The 21,948-nt window shown below is 33.0% G+C and overlaps 1 protein-coding gene and 1 long non-coding RNA gene across 6 annotated transcripts in view; one reads left to right on the top strand and one right to left on the bottom strand.

Annotated features, from left to right (window-relative positions):
- The window catches only part of LOC127864471 (insulin-like growth factor-binding protein complex acid labile subunit), a 349,772-nt gene that overhangs the window by 27,878 nt on the left and 299,946 nt on the right, over window positions 1-21,948 (bottom strand). For all 5 annotated transcript variants that reach the window (XM_052404091.1, XM_052404094.1, XM_052404090.1 and 2 more), the window contains 2 exons: window positions 15,446-15,517; window positions 5,100-5,171 (listed from right to left, as the gene is read on the bottom strand). In XM_052404091.1, coding sequence (XP_052260051.1) covers window positions 5,100-5,171; window positions 15,446-15,517 — 144 coding nt within the window. The remainder of the gene's footprint in view (window positions 1-5,099; window positions 5,172-15,445; window positions 15,518-21,948) is intronic.
- On the top strand, window positions 17,318-19,373 carry LOC127864474 (uncharacterized). Its single transcript, XR_008042057.1, has 3 exons — window positions 17,318-17,454; window positions 18,704-18,893; window positions 19,284-19,373. It is a non-coding gene; the product is annotated as an uncharacterized LOC127864474 (long non-coding RNA).

The following is a 21,948-nucleotide window of genomic DNA, read 5'->3' as shown; positions in this document are numbered from 1 at the left end:
GATGATTATTATACGTTTGGTCGTATCTAACACGCATAGTTGACCAAAAAGTAGTAGCTTCCTTCTGTCAATAATTGATTTTATTGGATGAATGCCAATATAGGATGGCGCTATACCTGAGCGTGTACATTGAGACAAAGCTTGCATGTGCTTAATGCACTGCCGGTGAGCTCTTTCAATGTATACAATTTGTGAGGCAGTGATGGTGTTCCACAATTCGCGCCCGCATGAAGCTTTTGGTAGAACAATTGATTTATAAATATGCGTCGTTGTTAACGGATGTATGCATCCGCGGTGGAGGCCAGATTCTTCTAAGCTGAAGGAAGTTTTGCGCATATTTGAACAAGCTTAATTGGTGGCTTCATTAAGGTCGTCATTTTTGTCGTTCAGAACACCTAGTTGAACATTAGTAGTCGCTTCGCCGACTACTTTCTGTCCGAGGTGCCATATGCGAGAAAGTGATTTGTAGCGGATCGGAGTTTCATTGTAGACAACGACTTTGCATTTAGATGCTTTGTACAGGTACAAAGAAACAACACTGCAGTTGTTCATCGAGACCGTGTTTTGTCAACGACCTGAGAACCATATCATCAGCTGAATTGGGACATGAAAAGCTAGTGTTATAAATATTAAGACCAGACTCCACTCTGTCGAGGCTTTCCAAAATAGTATTTATAAATAGACTATACATAAAAATTCTGCTGACTTGACCTTGTCTTGCGCCTTGTAATATATTAAACCATTGAGATGTTATTCCGTGCGTTTTAACACTACCGTGTGCGTTTTCGAGTAGGATACAGTATGTATTGAATAATTTTAGGTCGATGCCGGTTTTGTAAAGTTTCAAAAGTACAGGGTACATAACCAAATGCCCTTTTGACGTCTGTATAGCAACTGCATAGATACGATTTAGTATCACGTGCGTAGTTGATACATTCACGTACCATAAACGCCCTCATATACAACTTAAAATTTTCTGGAAGCCGCATTGTAACGGACTGAACGATTCACATTTACTTTGTTCTGTTAAATCAAGTAGCACTTTTTTGGTAGAGTTTCAGAACGGTCGAGCATAATGATATGGCTCTGTAACTACTAGGGTCTTTCTTTTTTTATCGCCACCTTTGTACATAACTGTTATAATGCCTTTTTAAGATCATCTGGACAATATTCGTGTATTGCCATTGCGTTGAAGTGTTGTTATGACCTTTAACAAGTGCCGCCGGTTGAAACATTAGGTCAACAATTTATACATAATTATTGGGCCAAAGCCCCAACTATACATTGGGTCTGACCCAGTAAGTTGGTCTTGTAAGGTTCAACCTCTTCTGCAAAGATTTACTGATATATAAAGGTATACATGTTCTATCAAAGCAAAAGTAAGGCAGTTGCAATCCTGTAAGTCCTCTCAGCACCACCTTTTCTGGTAGGTCCCAATAGGTGGGTATAAGACTACAGGCCCAATAAGTGGGCAAGTTTAAGTATATATACATATATATTTAACGATATGGTTTGTGTATAAATAAAATAAAGTGATTTTATAAAATTAAATACGTTAACAGTACCATACATCATTAATTTATATAAAATCAAATCAGAAGCGTGTTTTCCTTCGAGTTTACACCTTAAAACTTAAACATGTACACCATGTAATCAAAGTTATAATATATACTGTTGATGTTGACAATTTAAATAAAGTTCCAATTGAACTGCCCCCCTTTCCAAGTTGGAAATACATTATTCTATAATGCACTTCACTTTGAAGAAAAGCTTTTGACTTATTTTGGCGATAAATTTTACTTTTTATTAGAAGCAAAGGAAAAGTCTTCAAATGTCATATTTCATTGGAATTTTATTAAAATATTACATGCTTTGCGTTCATTTTCTTCACACAGCATTTAACCGTTTGATATTATAACACTACCATTAACGCTTGAAGACAATTCGTTAAATTGTATATGATCACAATCAGATCACAGTCGGTGTAAAGTGGTGAGACATCGGAAGATTTATAAAGAGGTTAAACTCAATATAACAAAACATGGATGCATAAAAAGGTTTGTGTTGTTTACCCGGCTCATAAAACATAATACTAGACCCAAACGTGGAGCCTGTTGTTCAGCTCTGTGCCTTAAGTACCAAGTTCCATGAAACAAAAAGTCAAAGATAAGCTTCAGAGAATGGAGTCACTAGGCATAATAATACGACACATTAAACCAACTGAATGCGTGAAAGCGTTCGTAACAGTGACATACATCCCTGGTGATGTTAGAATATGCATCGGCCGGCGACTTCTGAATGAAGCAATATTTCGATAATATTATCCGATGAAAACAGTGCAGGATATAGTTTCAGAGATGCCTAACGCACTCTATGTGTGGGAAGCTCCGTTTGAAATTAAGTTCATTCAGGAAATGTATCAGCGTTTCATGACAGTGATGATACAGGATCTAGAAGGAACGCAGGTGATAGTACTTGGCATCATATTCTTTGGAAAAAAACATCAAAGAACATAAACAAAAGACTAAAGCGAGTATTAGACAAAATGCAGCAAAACAACTTAAAACTGATTTTAAGAAAATGCTAGTTCCGGAATAAAGAAGTCCATTATGTTGGTCATTAATTCAGTCACAAGGGACTTGAGACAGAACATGAAAAGGTAAGAACTAAATCAATACATGGTAAGACCTCAAAATAAGAAAGAAGCACCCGCATGTCTAAGCTTCATCACTTTTATGACATATTTTGTTAATATGAAGTCCCTTCTTAGCAAAAATCAATTTTTGGCGGAAAGCGTCGTCCCTGATTACCCTGTGCGAACTTAACAAGCTAATCTGGGACGACATTTTACGCACATGCATTATGCTCAGTTTTCTCAGAACACGACACAAATAACAGCCGTTGATGAACTCGGTTGCATTTGCAGATTTCTGCATACAAAGATATATTTAAACTTGAACAATGTTATATTTGCCTGTGGTAAATTCCATTATTGTACAAGAAAGTAAGTAAGTTTATTGTAAACATAAGCCAAATTAGAAGAAAAGTCTAGCATGTTACGACGACCATGTATAATGTTTCTGTTACATCTAGAACAACTAAAAGAATAGACGTGTTTGTAAGCACTCTCTTGCAGTTTGGAAGCACCAGGGATTCCGCTAAAGGATGCGAATGCCAACATCCTGGTCATGTTGATGGACTCATAGTTAAAATTTACACTTTATTTTATTGTTAATTCATTTGTAAATGAATTTGATAAACAATACATGTCGCTGTTTATGAGCGTGACACTTCGCGCGAAAATTACGTCATAAGAAAAGGCATTGTGGGAATGTTTTGGTTAAAGTTACCGGTGGTTAAATTTTACTATGCGCGGTTAGGTTACTGTGCGGTATATCGCGGTTATACAATCGAGTTACCTTGACAGTTAGTATACCTGAATTACCGCAAATATACGAAGGTTTGAATGTTACCGAGTGGAAATTTTAACCAGCGTTTATACAATCGGGTGCTGCTATTAACCTAACAGTATATTGCAAAACTGCTAACAGTTTATTCAGATTAATCTTTACACTAAAACAAATTACCTTCATTAAAAAGTAGCGTCATTTAGTTTATATTTTTGTTTGTATATTGTTTGATGTTAAGTTATAAATAATCAACGGTAAACACAATCAGACAAAATGTGTTTTAAATCATTCAAGACATTAGAATGACATAATATACATATTTAATGATTTTTATACAATCGTATTACATAAACTGAATGTATTTTCATCAGGAAGCTTCAAAAATCATTTTTTTTATTGCATGGACGAAATGTTCCTATTTTGTTAAATAAAATATTGCAGTATAGTATTTTATTGATACCAATAAATTATTGATATATTTTTATTTCACACGGTAACACAGTTTGGTTGTTATTTCTCATAAACCAACTGATTTAAAAGGGAAGTCAATGTATTGTAATTATTATTTAAATACAGATATATCTTAAACAATGAATTGAGTTTTTATGTCACACATACACACCATTCCACTGTTGTACTCACTAAACACGTTCCCAAATATTCAGGTGCGAAAGTATAAGTGATATGACTAGATAATGTGCAGGGCTTTAGCGGGCATACGTTTAAGTTAATTGCGGCGCAAGTGTAAAATAAAAACCTTGCTTAAAGGCTTAAAATCTCCGAGTATGTGAACAAATTATTCAAACTATCAAGGTTCACAGGTTCACTTGCTCATAATTCGTTTCACGACTTTTAAGCATAGGATTGTTAACTGTTTTAAAAGGCGGGTTACTTTACTATCCTGTGTATTCCCCATTTGTAAGGGGAAAATAATGTCTTGAAATATGTTATTTCAATAGGTATACAAATATATTTAAAAAACAACTATTGAGCACTAATATGTATAATATGTATAAAACTAAATCAAGTTAATTGCTGCATGTATGCAATAAAATACAACTGTTTCTCATTATAATGTTTTTACCCATTACAAAAATACATTTTTATTAATATATTGCAAACAAAATTTGACACATGTGTAACAATACTGATTAAATTAACTAACTTATTACTATAAATACAAAAAAATTCTTAAATCAAGTAAACATATATCGAGATTAATTTGTTCCATGCATACAGTGGATACATTTACCATAGGACAATAATAAAATCATAATGAGCAAAGAAATCCGATGATAAAAGGTAACACTATAATGGCTAATCGGAAGGAAATTTGTTTGCCTACAACGTCCATAATGACACAATACAGATATTTTAACGCGATGATAATCAGTTATTGATCACATACAGCATATATCCAATGATTGTTTCGTATAAAGGCCTATTAAAATGATAAAGAGTACTTAATTTTGAAAAAAATCGGTTAAGCAAAGTTTTTCCGGTGACCGGTTTAAAAATGAATTTGTAATCAAAATAATTAAATTATACCTAAATATTTCTTTAAATACCGTATTTTTTATTTGAGAACGATCTAAAGTGAAGCAAATCTGAAGCAACTAGGAAACAAATCCGAAATTATAATTTCACATACATGATATGTACTGCGTTTGAATTCTGAAAACAACTTACAGTGCCTGTAGGCTCGACAGTCCATTAAATGCATCCGCATGAAGGGATGCGATCCTGTTGTTGGCTAAACCCCTGGAATAAAAATAAAGTTAACTGAAGCAATCAAATAATACTATTCTAATGCGAAACAAATAATCACATGTTTCAAATAAGCTAAGAAATGGTTAATATGCATCTGCTTATGCCTCTAAGCAGGAAAGACTATATTCAAATTACACGTTCCAACATCAAACATCACACTTAAACAAATTACACACATGAGGCAACGGCACACATCAGAGAAAATTCTTCCGTACAATACACCACGATAAATCAACATCATCATTATCATCATCATCATCTGAGCAATATGCGAAGCACCATCCCATTAAATTTGGCGAGGACATGATTTGTTCGCATAGAAATCATATTTAACCCAGCACCAATTTATAAAATTAACTATAAATATTAGTACTGCATCAACGACAACAAAATTGCGTTAAACGCTACATCAACTTAATAGCTACCCTTATACTACTACTCACCTAACAGTATATATTCAAACCGTTTACAATTTATTCAGATTTAACCTTCAGTTTTCTTATTATATTTATTAAAAAGAAGCGCTATTAAGTTGGAATATTGTTTGCTGTTTATTACTTAAATTATTAACAGCAAAAATACTGATACAAATAGTGCTTTAAACACATAAAACACTTAATCAAAGATAATTAGTTATTGATCACAAAAAACATATAGGTTCACATAATTCTCTGAACGCCAACCGAATAATAACGGCCTATGCCATGTGATTAACCCTTCAAGCAACACAAGGAAACAAATTGCTTAAGCTTTATATGATAATTATGGTGATGAAGAATATGATGATGATAATAAAGAACAGAATGATGATTACAATGATGATGGTGATGATAATGACGATGATAATCATGATGAAGTCGATGATGATGATGATGCTGATGATGATGACTATTATGATGATGGTGATGATGGTTTTGTTGTTGATGATAATTATGATGATGATGCTGCTGCTTTTGATGAAGAAGATGAAGAGGAGGAGAATGAGAAAGAGGGTAATGATGTTGTTGATGTTGTTGCTGTTAATGATGATGATGATGGTGATGATGATAATGATGATGATGATGAGGAGGAGGAAGAGAGGATAATGATGATGATAATGATGATGGTGATGATGATGATGATGATGATGATGATGATGATGATGATGATGATGATGATGATGATGATGATGATGATGATGATGATGATGTTGATGATGTTGATGATGATGATGATGATGATGAAGAGAAGGAGATGGAGGATAAAGGTGATGATGATGATGAGGTGGAGGAGGAGGATAATGATAATGATAATGATGATGATGATGATGATGATGATGATGATGATGATGATGATGATGATGATGATGATGATGATGATGATGATGATGATGATGATGATGATGCTGCTGCTGCTGCTGATGATGATGATGATGATGATGATGATGATGATGATGATGATGATGATGGTGAAGATGATGATAATGAGGATGATGAGGAGGAGGAGGATAATGGTGATGATGATGAAGAGGAGGAGGAGGAGGAGAAGGATAATGATGATGATGATGATGATGATGATGATGATGATGATGATGATGATGATGATGATGATGATGATGATGATGATGTGATGATGATTGATGATGATGATGATGATGATGATGATGATGATGATGATGATGATGATGATGATGCCTAAAGTAATAGCAAACAACGTCTTATGATTACACATTCAAGTTATACAGGTAACATGTTTCGTAAGTGCACGTTCTGGATTATAAGAACACCAAAAGCAAACAAGTGTCATGATAATACAGGCAGCAGATGAAATCACACAAAAACATTGAATGTACAAGTCTAGTTGTAAGTCAGTAGAGTGATCTCCAGCGTGCCCCTGCTAAATAAGATGTATACCTGTCTACAAAAACATTGAATGGACAAGTCTAGATGTCAGCCAGTAGAGTGATCTCAATCGTGCCCCTGCTAAATAATTGGCATACATGTCTACAAAAACATTTAATGGACAAGTCTAGTTGTAAGTCAGTAGAGTGAGATCCAGCGTGCCACTGGTAAAAAAGAGGTATGCCTGTCTGCTGGTGGCTTTGTTAAACGCAGTAAGATCGTATATTTATATATAATGATAGGATGTGTGTATAAATAAGAGAAAACCATTTAATTAAACTGAATATGTTAATTGTACCATAAATCATTTATTCATTTAACATAGGATTGAATAAATACCGTAAAAAATGGCATGTTCTCAATATATATATGTATATAGATATATATCATTACAATTATTACGTTTTCTTGTCAAAATTAAATCAACTCAATCATTCTTTATATTATTCATTGATAGTTTTATGCCTGTAATGGTACATGTAATTTATTTTTAGAAATTCTATGCATTTTGAAAGTATATCGGTGTTTAATAATAATAATCGATAGATTGTCTAGACGCAACCCATTAATAAAATAACAACATACCTTTGCGATATTGATAATTTTCATGTTTTTTTTATTTGCGTTTCAGAATAGAAAATGCACATTCCATTTATAAAAATGTCTTCACATATCATGCATGATATCATTTCTTAATAATCTCTGTTCTAATGTTTGTTTTGTTATGATATGCTATAACTATTTTGCAGTGCATAAAACATAATTAGCATGTTAGTAATAACTGTACTTTCTAAAACCATACAGTCCCCATGAACCTAACTAGTGTTTACATTGAGATTACATTCATTCATGATATTGTACATGTTTTCTAAATATTTATTGCAAACGCTTTGATTGATCAACAATTAATAACTATATGCACATCGTCATCAACGAACACTTTGTTTTCACAAAATTCACTTAAAGGATAAAAAGTGTAAATTAAAAAAAATATTTATTACGCAAAGTTTGCTTCGTAATCGTTTTTCGGTCAATATCTTGCAAATATAAAAACAATAATACTGTTTAAATTGTAGAACATCAAGGTATGCGTTGGTAATTTATGTGTACATTTAATGTAATGAATTTTGGTTTGCAGTTCTATTTTCGAATCTTTCCTATTGTTTTGGTATTCTGTGTGCTAGCTACATCGATCAAATGTAACCGTACAATACTGCGCTGTTTACTTCCCTTGGGTATATTGAGTGTATGTTCACCTACGCATGTTAGATACGTTTGCCGCCATTGCTATTTAGGCAATTTCTTCGACGTTTATACCGGTTTATAGACCGCATGGTGTAAGTTTTCCATATGTCATTAATGCTATATTGCTTGTATTTTGTTAAGGCAGTAAATCTTTTGAGGTATATTCGTTCATTTAGTTTTTTTCAGTAAATATTGTTCGTACTAAAATTACGTCGTACCTACCCTTTCGACCATTTGAGGCTATTTGTTAGGTAAAACTTTCACAGCTTTCTTTCGTAACTATATAATTGTTTATAACTTCGTTATAGGCTATTTGTTTTACCTTTTTCAATCAATTAAAGTAATTTTTTTTTTATTATAATACATTATTTTCATTGTATTTTACTGAAGAACTGAACGTCTTTTTGTTTTGTTTTGCGGCCAAATATCATATATCGAATTGAATGTGAGAATAAATACTGATGCCAACACATACAGTACTCTTGTTCGACCCGACCTGTTTCTCTATCTGTTTCCAGAACAGAATAGTAAAACTTGGCTTACACTTGGCTAGTAGCAGGTGGAGACGAGGGGAACTGGACATCGAACTACATCCACGTTCCAAATAATCACACTAAAGTCTCATCTGTAGTTAAACCTGAGGTAAGAAAGTTTATTGGTTGGATGTGAACACGGGTTGTTCGTTCGTTATCTACCAAAGGAACGGCTCTTTATGAAGAGATAAGTGATGACTTTATTAAGCGCTGTTCTACTTCACTGCGCAAAGTGACTGAAATTGTGGATAAAGTAAGTAGTTTAACTTATGATAGTAATGTTGGTAAAATCAATCTTATTGCACAGCAATAACAATAAACCTATGACAGTTACGTGAAAGTTAATACACATTTGAAGTGTACTTAAAATCTGTTATAAGTGAAGCAAGTCTTGAATAATTACTGCAAACGCGTTGCTACAGGAAAAAGCGAAGTTACATGCGCTGGAAAATATTGACGAAATTAAACAATCAATAATGAAAAAAGTCATGTCAAGCATGAAACCAAACTATGTTCATGGTAGTGTGAAGACACACAGTTCGAGATCCTCCAGGAGTGAACTCATTGCATTCAAACAAGCAGAAGCCGAATCTGCCAAGATACAGCTAAAATAAACATGTACTCAACAAGAAGCAGCAAACAGAACGCAGAATTAGAAGCGAATCTCTAAGTTCTTTCTCAGCAAAAGGCTTTCGAAACTGCGGCTGCAGAAGAAAAGATAGTACAAGAGCAAGATGTCGACGGCTCTGATGGATCAGATGGTCATGTTGAACCAGACTTAAAATTCAAATTGCAAACTGTGCCTGTTGTAAAGCCTGACGATCTAGTTCAAGATTACATCAATAAATCCACAAACAATCCCAAAGTGTCTGACAATAATATTTGAGAAAATATTTGCAAATTCCTCATTAAAAAAGACTTGTCTATCTTGCGACTGACTATATTTAGTAAAAGAGCGGAGTCTTATCTATCCTGAAAAATGAGTTTCAAGAACGTGATGTTCGAGATGGATACGAGCGCTTCCGAGAAAATGGATTTGGCTGTGAAGTGGCTGGGGCCAAGTTCTCGCTAGCATGCAGTAAGCTTGAGATCAGACTCTACTCTGTCGAGGCTTTCCAAAAGATTATTTATAAATAGACTATAAATAAAAGTTCTGCTGACTTGGCCTTGTATTGCGCCTTGTAATATATTAAACCATTAAGACGTTATTCCGTGCGTTTTAACACTACTGTGAGCGTTTTCGAGTAATTTTAGGTCGATGCCGGTTTTGTAAAGTTTCAAAAGTAGGAAACTATGGGGTACATAGCCAAATGCCATTTTGACGTCTGGATAGCAACTGCATAGATACGATTTACTATCGCGTGCGTAGTTGATACATTCACCTACCATAAACGCCCTCATAAGACAAATTACATTTTTCTGGAAGCCGCATTGTAACGGACTGAACGATTCACATTGACTTTGTTCTGTTAAATCAACTAGCACTTTTTGTAGAGTTTGAGAACGGTCGAGCATAATGACATGGATCTGTAATTACTAGGGTCTTTCTTGTTTTTTACCTTTTTACCTTTGTACATAACTGTTATAATGCATTTTTAAGATCCTCTGGACAATATTGGTGTTATGCCATTGCGTTGAATTGTTGTTATGACCTTTAACATTAAGTGCCGCCGGTTGTAGCATTGGGTCAACAATTTATACATAATTATTAGGCCAAAGCCCCGACTATACATTTGATCTGACCCAGTAAGTTGGTGTTGTGAGGTTAGGTATACATGTTCTATCAAAGCAAAAGTACGTCAGTTGAAATCCTGTAATTCCTCCCAGCACCACTATATCTGGTAGGTCCCAATTGGTGGGTAGAAGACTACAGGCCCAATAAGTGGGCAAGTTTAAGTATATATACATATATATATTTAATGATATGGTTGGTGTATAAATTAAATAAAGTGAGTTTATAAAACTTAATACGTTAATAGTACCATACATCATTAATTTCTATAACATCAAATGGGAAGCGTGTTTTCCTTCGAGTTTACACCTTTAAACTAAAACAAGTACACCATGTAATCAAAGTTATAATATATGCTGTTTGGACATTGATGTTGACAATTTAATTAAAGTTCCAATTGAACTCCCCCTTTTCCAAGTTGGAAATACATTATTCTATAAAGCACTCCACTTTTAAGAAAAGCTATTGACTTATTTTGGCGATAAATTTTACTTTTTATTAGAAGCAAAGGAAAAGTCTTCAAATGTCATATTTCATTGGAATTATATTAAAATAGTACATGCTTTGCGTTCATTTTCTTCACACAGCATATAACCGTTGGATATTAACACACTACCATTAACGCTTAAAGACAATTGGTTAAATTGTATATGGTCAAAATCAGATCACAGTCGGTGTAAAGTTGTGAGACATCGGAAGATTATAAAGAGGTTAAACTCAATATAACAAAACATAGATGCATACAAAGGTTTTTGTTGTTTACCCGGCTCATATAACATAATACTAGACCCAAACGTAAAGCCTGTTGTTCAGCATGTGCCTTAAGTACCAATTTCCATGAAACAAAATGTCAAAGATAAGCGTCAGAGAATGGAGTCACTAGGCGTTATAATACGACACATTAAACCAACTGAATGCGTGAAAGCGTTCGTAACAGTGACATAAATCCCTGGTGATGTAAGAATATGCATCGACCCGCGACTTCTGAATGAAGCAATATTACGATAATATTATCCGATGAAAACAGTGCAGGATATAGTTTCAGAGATGCCTAACGCATTCTAGATGTGGGAAGCTCCGTTTGGAATTAAGTCCATTCAGGGAATGTACCAGCGTTTCATGACAGTGATAATACCGGATCTAGAAGGAACGCAGGTGATAGTACTTGACATTATATTCTTTGGAAAAAACATCCAAGAACATGAACACAAGACTAAAGCGAGTATTAGACAAAATGCAGCAAAACAACTTAAAACTGATTTTAAGAAAATGCTAGTTCCGGAATAAAGAAGTTCTTTATGTGGGTCATAAAATTCAGCCAAAAGGGAATTGAGGCAGACCATGAAAAGGTCAGAACTGATTAATACATGATTAGACCTCAAAATAAGAAAGAAGCAACCGCCTGTCTAAGATTCATCACATACCTGCAGAAATGTTGCCAAATATGTCAGAGATAAGTGCGCCAATTCGAAAATTGTTGGAAAAGGACATGCAGACTTCCAGTGGGAAACCACAAGAAGAAAGCTTTAAAGAAAATAAGAAAATGACATCGACAAGACATGTTTTAGTTTTTTTTTAAATCCAAGTTAGAGTCTAACGTTGAACGTAGATTCTAGTTCATTTGGACTTGCAGTCTTTCAGCAAAACGAAAAAATAACTGCAGATTCATCCCGCGCATTGAATCCAACACAGTAGAGATCATTTCAAATTGAAAAAGAGACTCTTGCAATTGTGTTTGGTTGAAAAAAAAATACCATGAGTTGTATGGAGGCGAGTTTACAGTAGAGGCGGATCACAAACCTATTAAGAGTATTTTCAAGGTGCAATCAAAATCTGGTAAAACTATGTTTGTGTCAAGAAATAAATTACCAGATACTCAGGACAAAATACTGCAGATTAATATCAATCAAATACAGTTGCGTGTTAATTTACCTATGTCTGCGTTGAAATATAGGGTGTTGAAATGAAGCTTCTGAAGAAGATAAGGGCATGCAATGTATCAAACCCTTGATTGAAAAAGGATGACCAAAAAATAAGTACCAGACTCCATTTAACGCTTAGACACAACCTTACGAATATGTTGTAATTGTAAACAAAGCGTTATAGGTTATAATCCCAAAACATCATACAACGTGAAATGTTGCACATTGTTCATCGAACACATCAATCTTTAGTAGCACGACACAAGAGAGCATGTGAATTAATGTTCTGGTTCGTATTGATGAGAGACGTAGATGATAAAGTAGAGAAATTTAAAATGTGTGCACTGAACACTAGTTAAATGAATCATAAAGAGCCGTTGTTTCTCAGTGAATGTCTGATAGGCCGTCATCAAAGATCGGTGAAGATGTGTTTGAATAGCAAGGCAGACATTATGCGTTGACTGGACTATTTTTCAAAATGACCAGAAATTGAAAAGCTCGATTGGTTACGTTCATAAAATGTGATCGCGTATCTGAAAAAAAATTAAGCGATTTGGCTACATTGATGCACGTGTTACGGATAATTGACCGCAATTTTCTTGTAGTCAATTTAAGGAATTTGGCGAAGAGTGACAAACATACAACATCGAGACCGCGTTATATTTAAAGAATGGGACAAACTGAAAGATATGTTCAAACAATCAAGCACATGCTTAAGAAAAGTGAAGATCCCAACAAGACATATATTGTGCGATAGACTTTACACTTTGATGTCCAAAGAAAAAGTGAATATGCGTATTAAAGGTTGAAAACCTGAACATTCAATTAGAAAATTTATAATTGAATTACTATGCAATATATGTTTTAGTAAGAACAGCCTTATGGCTAAGTACTATGCTTTCAAAACCATCGAAAACATTGTATACGTTCTTGAATCTCAGAAAAAGGGGGATGTTACATATGTTATATTGCAATGTTTATTTTTACCAGTCTTAAACGTGTTTTACAATATTTAAGTCCCTTGGATACTCTTTTTAATAAAGATATTAATGGTTCAACATATCTTTGTTAAATACGTTTAAGACCATTATTAAAGTCATTTAAAAATTATTTGGTTTGTATAGCACTGTAGTTTGGCAGAACGTCCGTATTTTAAAATGTATCGTAATCATATTCTTCATCATTTAACACAACAACAACTATATCACCATCATCATCGTCATCATCTATGTTTTTTACGCAGCATCACACAATCAACTTTTACGAGAACTTGATTATTTTGAACACTAATAGCATTAAACTAAGCTACACTTTATAAACTATACATTCAAGTACTAAATCAATAACAACACAAGTAAAATACTAGGACGGTTACTAATCTAGCTAAAGTCCTTCTGCTATTAACCTAACAGTATATTGCAAAACTGCTATTAGTTTATTCAGATTAACCTTTACACTAAAACAAATTACCTTCATTAAAAAGAAGCGCCATTTAGTAAAAATATTGTTTGATGTTAAGGTATAAATAATCAACGGTAAACACAATCCGACAACATGTGTTTTACATCATTAAACACATTAGAATGACATAATATACATATTTAAGGATTTTGATGCAATCGTATTAAATAAACTGAATGTATTTTCACCAGGAAGCTTCAAAAATCACTATTTTTAAATGCCTGGACGAAATGTTCTTATTTTGTTAAATAAAATATTGCAGGAGAGTATTTTATTGATACAAACTAATTATTGATATATTTTTATTTCACACTGTAACACAGTTTGTTTGTTATTTCTCATAAGCAAACTGATTTAAGAGGGAAAACAATGTATTGTAATTATTATTTAAATACAGATCTATCTTAAACAATGAATTGAGTTCTTATGTCACACATACACTCCATTCCACTGTTGTACTCTCTAAACATGTTCCCAAATATTCATGTGCGAAAGTATAAGTGATATGAGTAGATAATGTGAAGGGCTCTAGCGGGCATACGTTTAAGTTAATTGCGGTGCAACTGTAAAATATAAAACCTACTTAAAGGCTTTAAATCTCCGAGTATGTGAACAAATTATTCAAACTATCAAGGTTCACAGGTTCACTTGCTCATAATTCGTGTTGCGACTCTTAAGTAAAGGATTGTTAACTGTTTTTAAAGGCGGGTTACTTTACCATCCTGTGTATTCCCCATGTGTAAGGGGAAACATAATATCTTGAAATATGTTATTTCAATTGTTATACACATATATATAAAATACAACTATTGAGCAATAATATGTATAATATGTATACAACTAAATCAAGTTAATTACTGCATGTATTCAATAAAATAAAACTATTTCTCATTAGAATGTGTTTACCCATTAAAAAATATATATTTCAAACGAAAATTGACACATGTGTAACACTACTGATTAAATAAACTAACTAATAACTATAAATAAAAAGAATTCTTAAATAAATTAATTATATATCGAAATGTGTTCCATGCATACAGTGGTTAAATATACCATATGACAATAATGCACTCACAATGAACAAAGAAATCCGATGATAAGGGTAACACTCTAATGGCTAATCGAAAGGCTATTTGTTTACCTACAACGTCCATAATGAAACAATACAGATATTTTAAAGCGATGATAATCAGTTATTGATCACAAAAAGCATAAATCTAATAAGTGTTACGTATATAGGCATATTTAAATGATAAAGAATACTTAATTTTGCAAATTTCGGTTTAGCAAAGGTTTCCGTTGATCGGTTTTAAAATGAAATTTTATTCAAAATGATTTTATAACACCTAAACATTTCTTTAAATACTGTATTTTTTATTTGAGAACGATCTGAAGTGATGCATCAATCTGAAGCAACTAGGAAACAATTAGGAAATTATAATTTCACATACATTATATGTACAGCGTTTGAATTCTGAAAACAACTTACAATTTCTGAAGTTTCAGCAGTCCTTGAAATGCATCCGCAGGAAGGGATGATATCAAGTTGTCGAATAAATACCTGGAATAAAGACAAAGTGAACTGAAGTTATCAAGTGAAAATATTCTACTGCGAGACAAATAATCATATATTTCACATAAGCTAAGAAATGGTTAATGTGCATCTGCTTATGCCTCTAAGCAGGAAAGACTATATTCAAAATTACACGTTCCAACATCAAACAGCAACTTAAACAAATGAAACACATAAGACAACGACACACATCAGAGACAGTTCTTCCGTACAATACACCCCGATAAATCATCATCATCATTATCATCATCATCATCATCATCAGAGCAATATACGAAGCACCATCCCATCAAATTTGGCGAGGACATGATTTGTTCGCATACAAATCACATTTAACTAAGCACCAATTTATAAAATTAATTATAAATATTAGGACTGTTTCAACGACAACACAATTTCGTTAAACGCTACAACAACTAAATAGCTGCCCTTATTCTACTTCTCACCTAACAGTACATATTCAAACCGTTTACAATTAATTCAGATTTAACCTTTAGATTTTTCTTATTATATTTATTGAAAAGAAGCGCTATTTAGTTTGAATATTGTTTGCTGTTTATTACTTAAATTATTTACGGCGAAAATACTGAAAAAAATAGTGCTTTAAACAAATAAAACACATAAGCGGAGATAATTAATTATTGATCACAAAAAGCATACATGATGATGATGATGATGCTGATGCTGATGCTGATGCTGCTGCTGCTGCTGCTTATGACGATGATGATGATGATGATGATGCTGCTGCTGATGATGATGCTGATGATGATGATGATGATGATGCTGATGATGATGATGCCGATGCTGATGATGCTGCTGATGATGATGATGATGCTGATGATGATGATGATGATGATGATGATGATGATGGTGATGATGATGATGATGATGATGCCGATGCTGATGATGATGATGATGATTATGATGTTGATGATGATGATGATGATGATGATGATCATGATGATGATGATGATGATGATGATGATGATGATGATGATGATGATGATGATGATGATGATGATGATGATGATGATGATGATGATGATGATGATGATGATGATGATGATGATGATGATGATGATGATGATGATGATGATGATGATGATAATGACGACGATGATGATGATGATGATGATGATGATGATGATACATTGACAGTATTCCTAGTTGACATAATAAATGGCTTAAAATCTCCGAGTATGTGAACAAATTATTCAAACTATCAAGGTTCACAGGTTCACTTGCTCATAATCAATACAAAAACTGAAGCGAGAAATCGAAACTTAAAAGAACAATTTCTGCACTAAAAACACAATACCAATATTTTTTACAATAACACATTCGACATATACTTCCAAGAGTACACACCAACCGCTATTTTCAAAGCGAATGTGTAGAGTGAAAATTTCAAACAATAAATACAATAATCAAATGGAACGGGATTTTAACGTAGTGCGCAATTTGGAAGTGATAAGAGTGATTTATTTTTCAACTTGTCCATCTCCGTAATATACGTTTAGTTGTGAGATGTTAACAGTTTTCCCCAAAAAACAGGCCTTCACGAGCGAAGTCAAAGTGGGTGGGGAACGCGACTACTTGTGCATTTCGAGTCGCTGGAACGTCATAATGAAACTGCTTTTGTGCAATTTTCAGCGACGTTACCAGCTGTGTGTTAGACGAAACGAAAATGCTTTGGCTTTGCATCGTGTTTTGAGACTGTCAGGGTGACATGATGGATTAATTGCTGTTTGACTGACAATAAATGAACATGTTTGTGTTTGGAGATGCTGAGTTTAATATCTTCACAATTGGGAAATCCCAACATAAGTTGACTGCCAGTTTGACCACTGATCTGCATACTATCAGTGGGAGAGCATGCTTAATCCCGCAGCTTCTGCACCATATGTTTCCTGGCCGAGTGGTTGGTACGTTTCATTGTTATGTATACATGCTTAAACACACATGTTTCATTATTTTGTGCCATTTTCTTTACACCCATTCTCATGCTGATGAACCAATGATCAGTGCCAGATGTTCTACTGTCGCGAACTGTTTATTCAAAATTGTGGAAAAATGAGTTGCGCCTGTTCGAAATTGTGAAAAAATGAGACACGCACTGTACAAAAATTTGAAAAAATGAGTCGCGCACTGTTCAAAATTGTGAGAAACATTAGTTGCCCACTGCTCATTATGATTTCAAAATTGTGGAAAAACGAGTCCCACACTTTTCATAAATTAAATTTCCAAAAAATGAGTCACGCTCTGTACAAAATTTGTAAAATGAGTTGCTCACTGTTGAATTTTTTTCAAAAAAATAAGTCATGCACTGTTCATTCAAAATTGTAGAAACATGAGTTGTGCACTGTTTAAAATTGTGAAAAAATCATGTCACGCGCTGTACAATATTTGAAACAATCATTTGCGCACTGTTCAAAAATGGGGGACAATTTTGTGGGGCACTGTTCATTCAAAATTACAAAAAAATAAGTCACAAACTCTTCAAATTGTGAAAGCACATGAGTAGCGCACTGTTCAAAATTTGTAAAAATGAGTAGCGCACTGTTCAAAATTTGGAAAATAATGAGTCGCGCACTGTTAATTCAACATGGCGAAAAAAATTAATCTTGCACTGTACGCAAAAAATGAGTTGAACACTGTTCAAAATTGTGAACAAATTGAGTCACGCACTGTTCATAAAAAAAATTCACTGTTGAAAACTGTGAACAAATGAGTTGCGAGCTGTGCAACTTTTTTGAAAACATGAGTCGAAAACTGTTCAAAATTGTGTCGCCCACAGATCAACATTGTGAAAAAATTAGTTGCAAACTTTTTTTAAATTGTGAAAATTTGAGTCCCGAACTTCTTTAAATTTTGAAAATTTGAGTCGCAAATTTCTCAAATTAGGAAAACAAACACCTTTTCCCTTAATAAGCAAAAAAAAGCCCCGAGTCAATAAAAAAATTATTTTAAGTTAAAAGAAATTCTTATTTATTTTTATATAAAATGGTGTTTATACATTTTCATTTTGTATTAATAATATTGTGTCTATTAAAGTTGTAATTTGTTCAAGTTGTGCCATAAAAATGTTATAAAAACACTCTATTTTGAAATGTTATCTCCTGTTGTATTTGTTTTATTTTAGTATAATATGAAATGTTTTTCTTTTAATGGCAGAAAGTTGCGACCACACATTCCATGGGTGATGATATCTACCAAAATTCTTGGCGGCACAGTTCTACCCTCGTCAGTTGCACTTGTCCGAGTCTTTCTCTGCCTCTCAACCAACTCGAGATATTCCCCCCCCCCCCCCAACTGCATCCCGGCACAGCTTCACATCAACCCATCTAATTAATTTGTCGGAAAGGTAATACTTTTTTGTCGACAAATTTATTATTGAGAGTATTTATGTTATTGTTTTATATGAACATGTTATACATCTATATGTCACTATATTTATAAAGTTTCAATTTTAAAATTATATATTTGGATTTTTATTTTTAACCCTTTGCATGCTGGGAAATTTGTCGTCTGCTAAAATGGCGTCTGCTGAATTTGTAAAATAAGCATTTTCTTCATGTTTTTCAAAGATTACTATCAGAATAGCAAACAGTTTTGAAAACGTGGCGATCATCTGGATCCAAACTGTTTGCAAAGGCTTTCAAAATTCGGTTCCAGCACTGAAAGGTTTAAAGTAGTTTTGCAATGAATGTTTGATGATGTTTTTTTTCTAAAGGATTCTTTATTTTATTTTCAGGTTGACTACACAAATTTCCTGTTTGGTTGTGGGGATAGAATCATTTTTTTGTGAAAGTTTGATTTCAGACACTTAAAAATTGAAATTGTCATGTATTAGGCATGGCAGGCATTAGCAAAGCATCTCAATCAAGTATTAATTATTTTACTTTGTCAATGTTAATTCATTGTGTATAATATTCACCTGTTTGCCTTGCTTTTTATAAGAATGACACAAAAAAGGAAAGCATTTGTAAAGTATTAGTTAATTATTTTTTTATATAATCTTAGACGAGATGTTTAGTGAATATTTGTCATAAATTCTTCTTTAACTTGATCAAATCTGTCATATTGTATTTAAAACGTATTAAGTATATTTGTGTTACGTTTTAAATGTTTATCATTACTGTTTTAAATTGTGTTTATCTGCAGCAAAGACGTAGATGTTATCTACGTCTCTGTCTGCAGCCAATGAATGGTAGCGGTGCACATTTGTATTTGTTTAATTTTTTTCCATTGATTAATGCTCATTTAATTTATATTTCCCTATAGATATATACTTAATAAAGTGTAAGTTTTGTTTAAAAAAACAACTTATTGTTTATTAATGTTCCAACTTCTGAATACAATATGAATCGCTGTTTGTTTCCATTAAAATCAAAGAAGCGACATACCACGCCTACAAAAAAGTAGTTCTCAGAATGGGCGGGGCTAAAACATGGAACGCTAAACAATTCATTGAGTAAACCAAATATGGGCGGAGTTTTAAAACGGATATTGATGGGCGGAGCTTAAAACTGTTATCGGATGGGTATCCGATAACACTTTAAAATATCATGTCAGCGTCTCCAACGTAAATGCGCTGTCGTGGCATAATAAATATAATCCGACATCCGGTAAGGAAGCTCGTATACCAGATATGCAGACAACTACGTAAACGTCACAGTATTAAATCGTTCTGGTAGACATGTAAAAATGCCTGCAAAATTTAACCTTTATAAGTGCAATTCAATCACAGAAGTGTATGTGCAAATACAATCAAAAGTCAATACAAATCAGTGTATTCAGTGAGTTACAATAGTTAAATCAAAGTCAGTTACATAAGTGTATTTTAGTTCAGGTAATCAATGTTATTGAAGATCAATGTTATGTCAGTAAATTGTTTAAAGTACATGATAGTGCTCACTGAAGAGTTATGTAGAATAGTTTTATTCAGGAATGAGAAGAAGAAAGGACATAAGACAGGGCAATGAACAGACGAAAACGTTGAAACATGTTTCAAGATTTGTGTCATCTTATGTTTTAATTGGCACACACTTAGTGTTAGATTTTATTTAGTTACTTTTTTAATTGATAAGTTAAAATGAGCAAATGTATTCATAGATTGTGAGATTGACTTTAAAATATTTAGTCAAAAGTAAAAGTGAACATATAAAAGGTTGTATGTTTTAGTAAGAAAAGTATTATGGCTATGTACTATACTATCCAAACATTTGGAAACATCGTATCATTTCTTGAATCTCTGAAAAAAGGGGTATGTTATATAAGTTAAATTGAGATTTATCTGGTTACCAGTCTATATAGTGTTGTTCAAGATTTATTTCCCTTGGATACTCTTCTGAATTAAGATATTATTAGCTTAACATGTCATTGTTCAATACGTTACAGACCATTATAAAAGTTGTTTCATTTTGAGTTTGTTTGTTTCGTTTAACAGCGTAGTTCAGCAGAAAGTTCGTATTATATTAAAATGTAACGTCATCATAATAAAACACAATAACACAAACTAAATTATCATCACCACCATCATCATCTATGATTTTTCCGCAGCTTGTGTACTCACTAAAGACAAATGTAAAAAAATACACTCAAATACCCAGGTGCATAACTTAACTTGATTATTCATTTGAGTAAATAATGTGCATGACTCTAACGGACATACGTAAAGTTAATCGCGTAGCAACTTCAAAATTATGTTTTTACTTAAAAGGCTCCAAATCTCCGAGTATTTGAAAACATTATTAACAATATCCAGGTACACAGTTTCACCTGCTAAAAATTAGTTTCACCACGAATAATTGATATGATTGTTTACCGTTTAAAAATAATAATATCAGTTAATATGAACTGTAAATTGTTATACATTTGTTTATTAAAAATTAACTAATGAGCAATAATACGTATACAACTTAATTAAGTTAACTTCGGGATACATCAATACTTCTTAAAATTTACAACACTAAACAAAAACAAGTACTAAAATCAAATAAACATATTTAGATATTATTTCAACGCATTAAATGGCTAAATATACAATAGGTAATTCATACAATCACATTGGAAAATGAAAATCCCATTAGAAAAGGTAACAATCTAATGGAAAGGCTATTTTGCACACAACTTCCATTATTAAGAAAAACTGTTAAAGCGACGATAATCAGTTATTGATTACAAAAGCATATATTTACTAATTGTTCCGTATAAAGGCAATATAAACAGATAAAGAATACTTAATTTTGCAAAATTATGGTTTCGCAAAGTTTTCCTGGTGACCGTTTTTAAAAAATGAAATTTTATTAAATGTAAAAAACGTGTTACTTTTCTTATCAAGTTTTATCAAATAACACCTTAACATTTCTTTAAATACTGTATGCTAAATTTGAGAACGATATACATTGATGTATATG

The sequence above is a fragment of the Dreissena polymorpha genome, chromosome 1 (genome assembly GCF_020536995.1).
Source record: "Dreissena polymorpha isolate Duluth1 chromosome 1, UMN_Dpol_1.0, whole genome shotgun sequence".
Lineage (NCBI taxonomy): Eukaryota > Metazoa > Mollusca > Bivalvia > Myida > Dreissenidae > Dreissena > Dreissena polymorpha.
The sequence above is the reverse complement of the archived record's forward strand: the minus strand, read 5'-3'. Positions and strand labels throughout refer to the sequence as shown.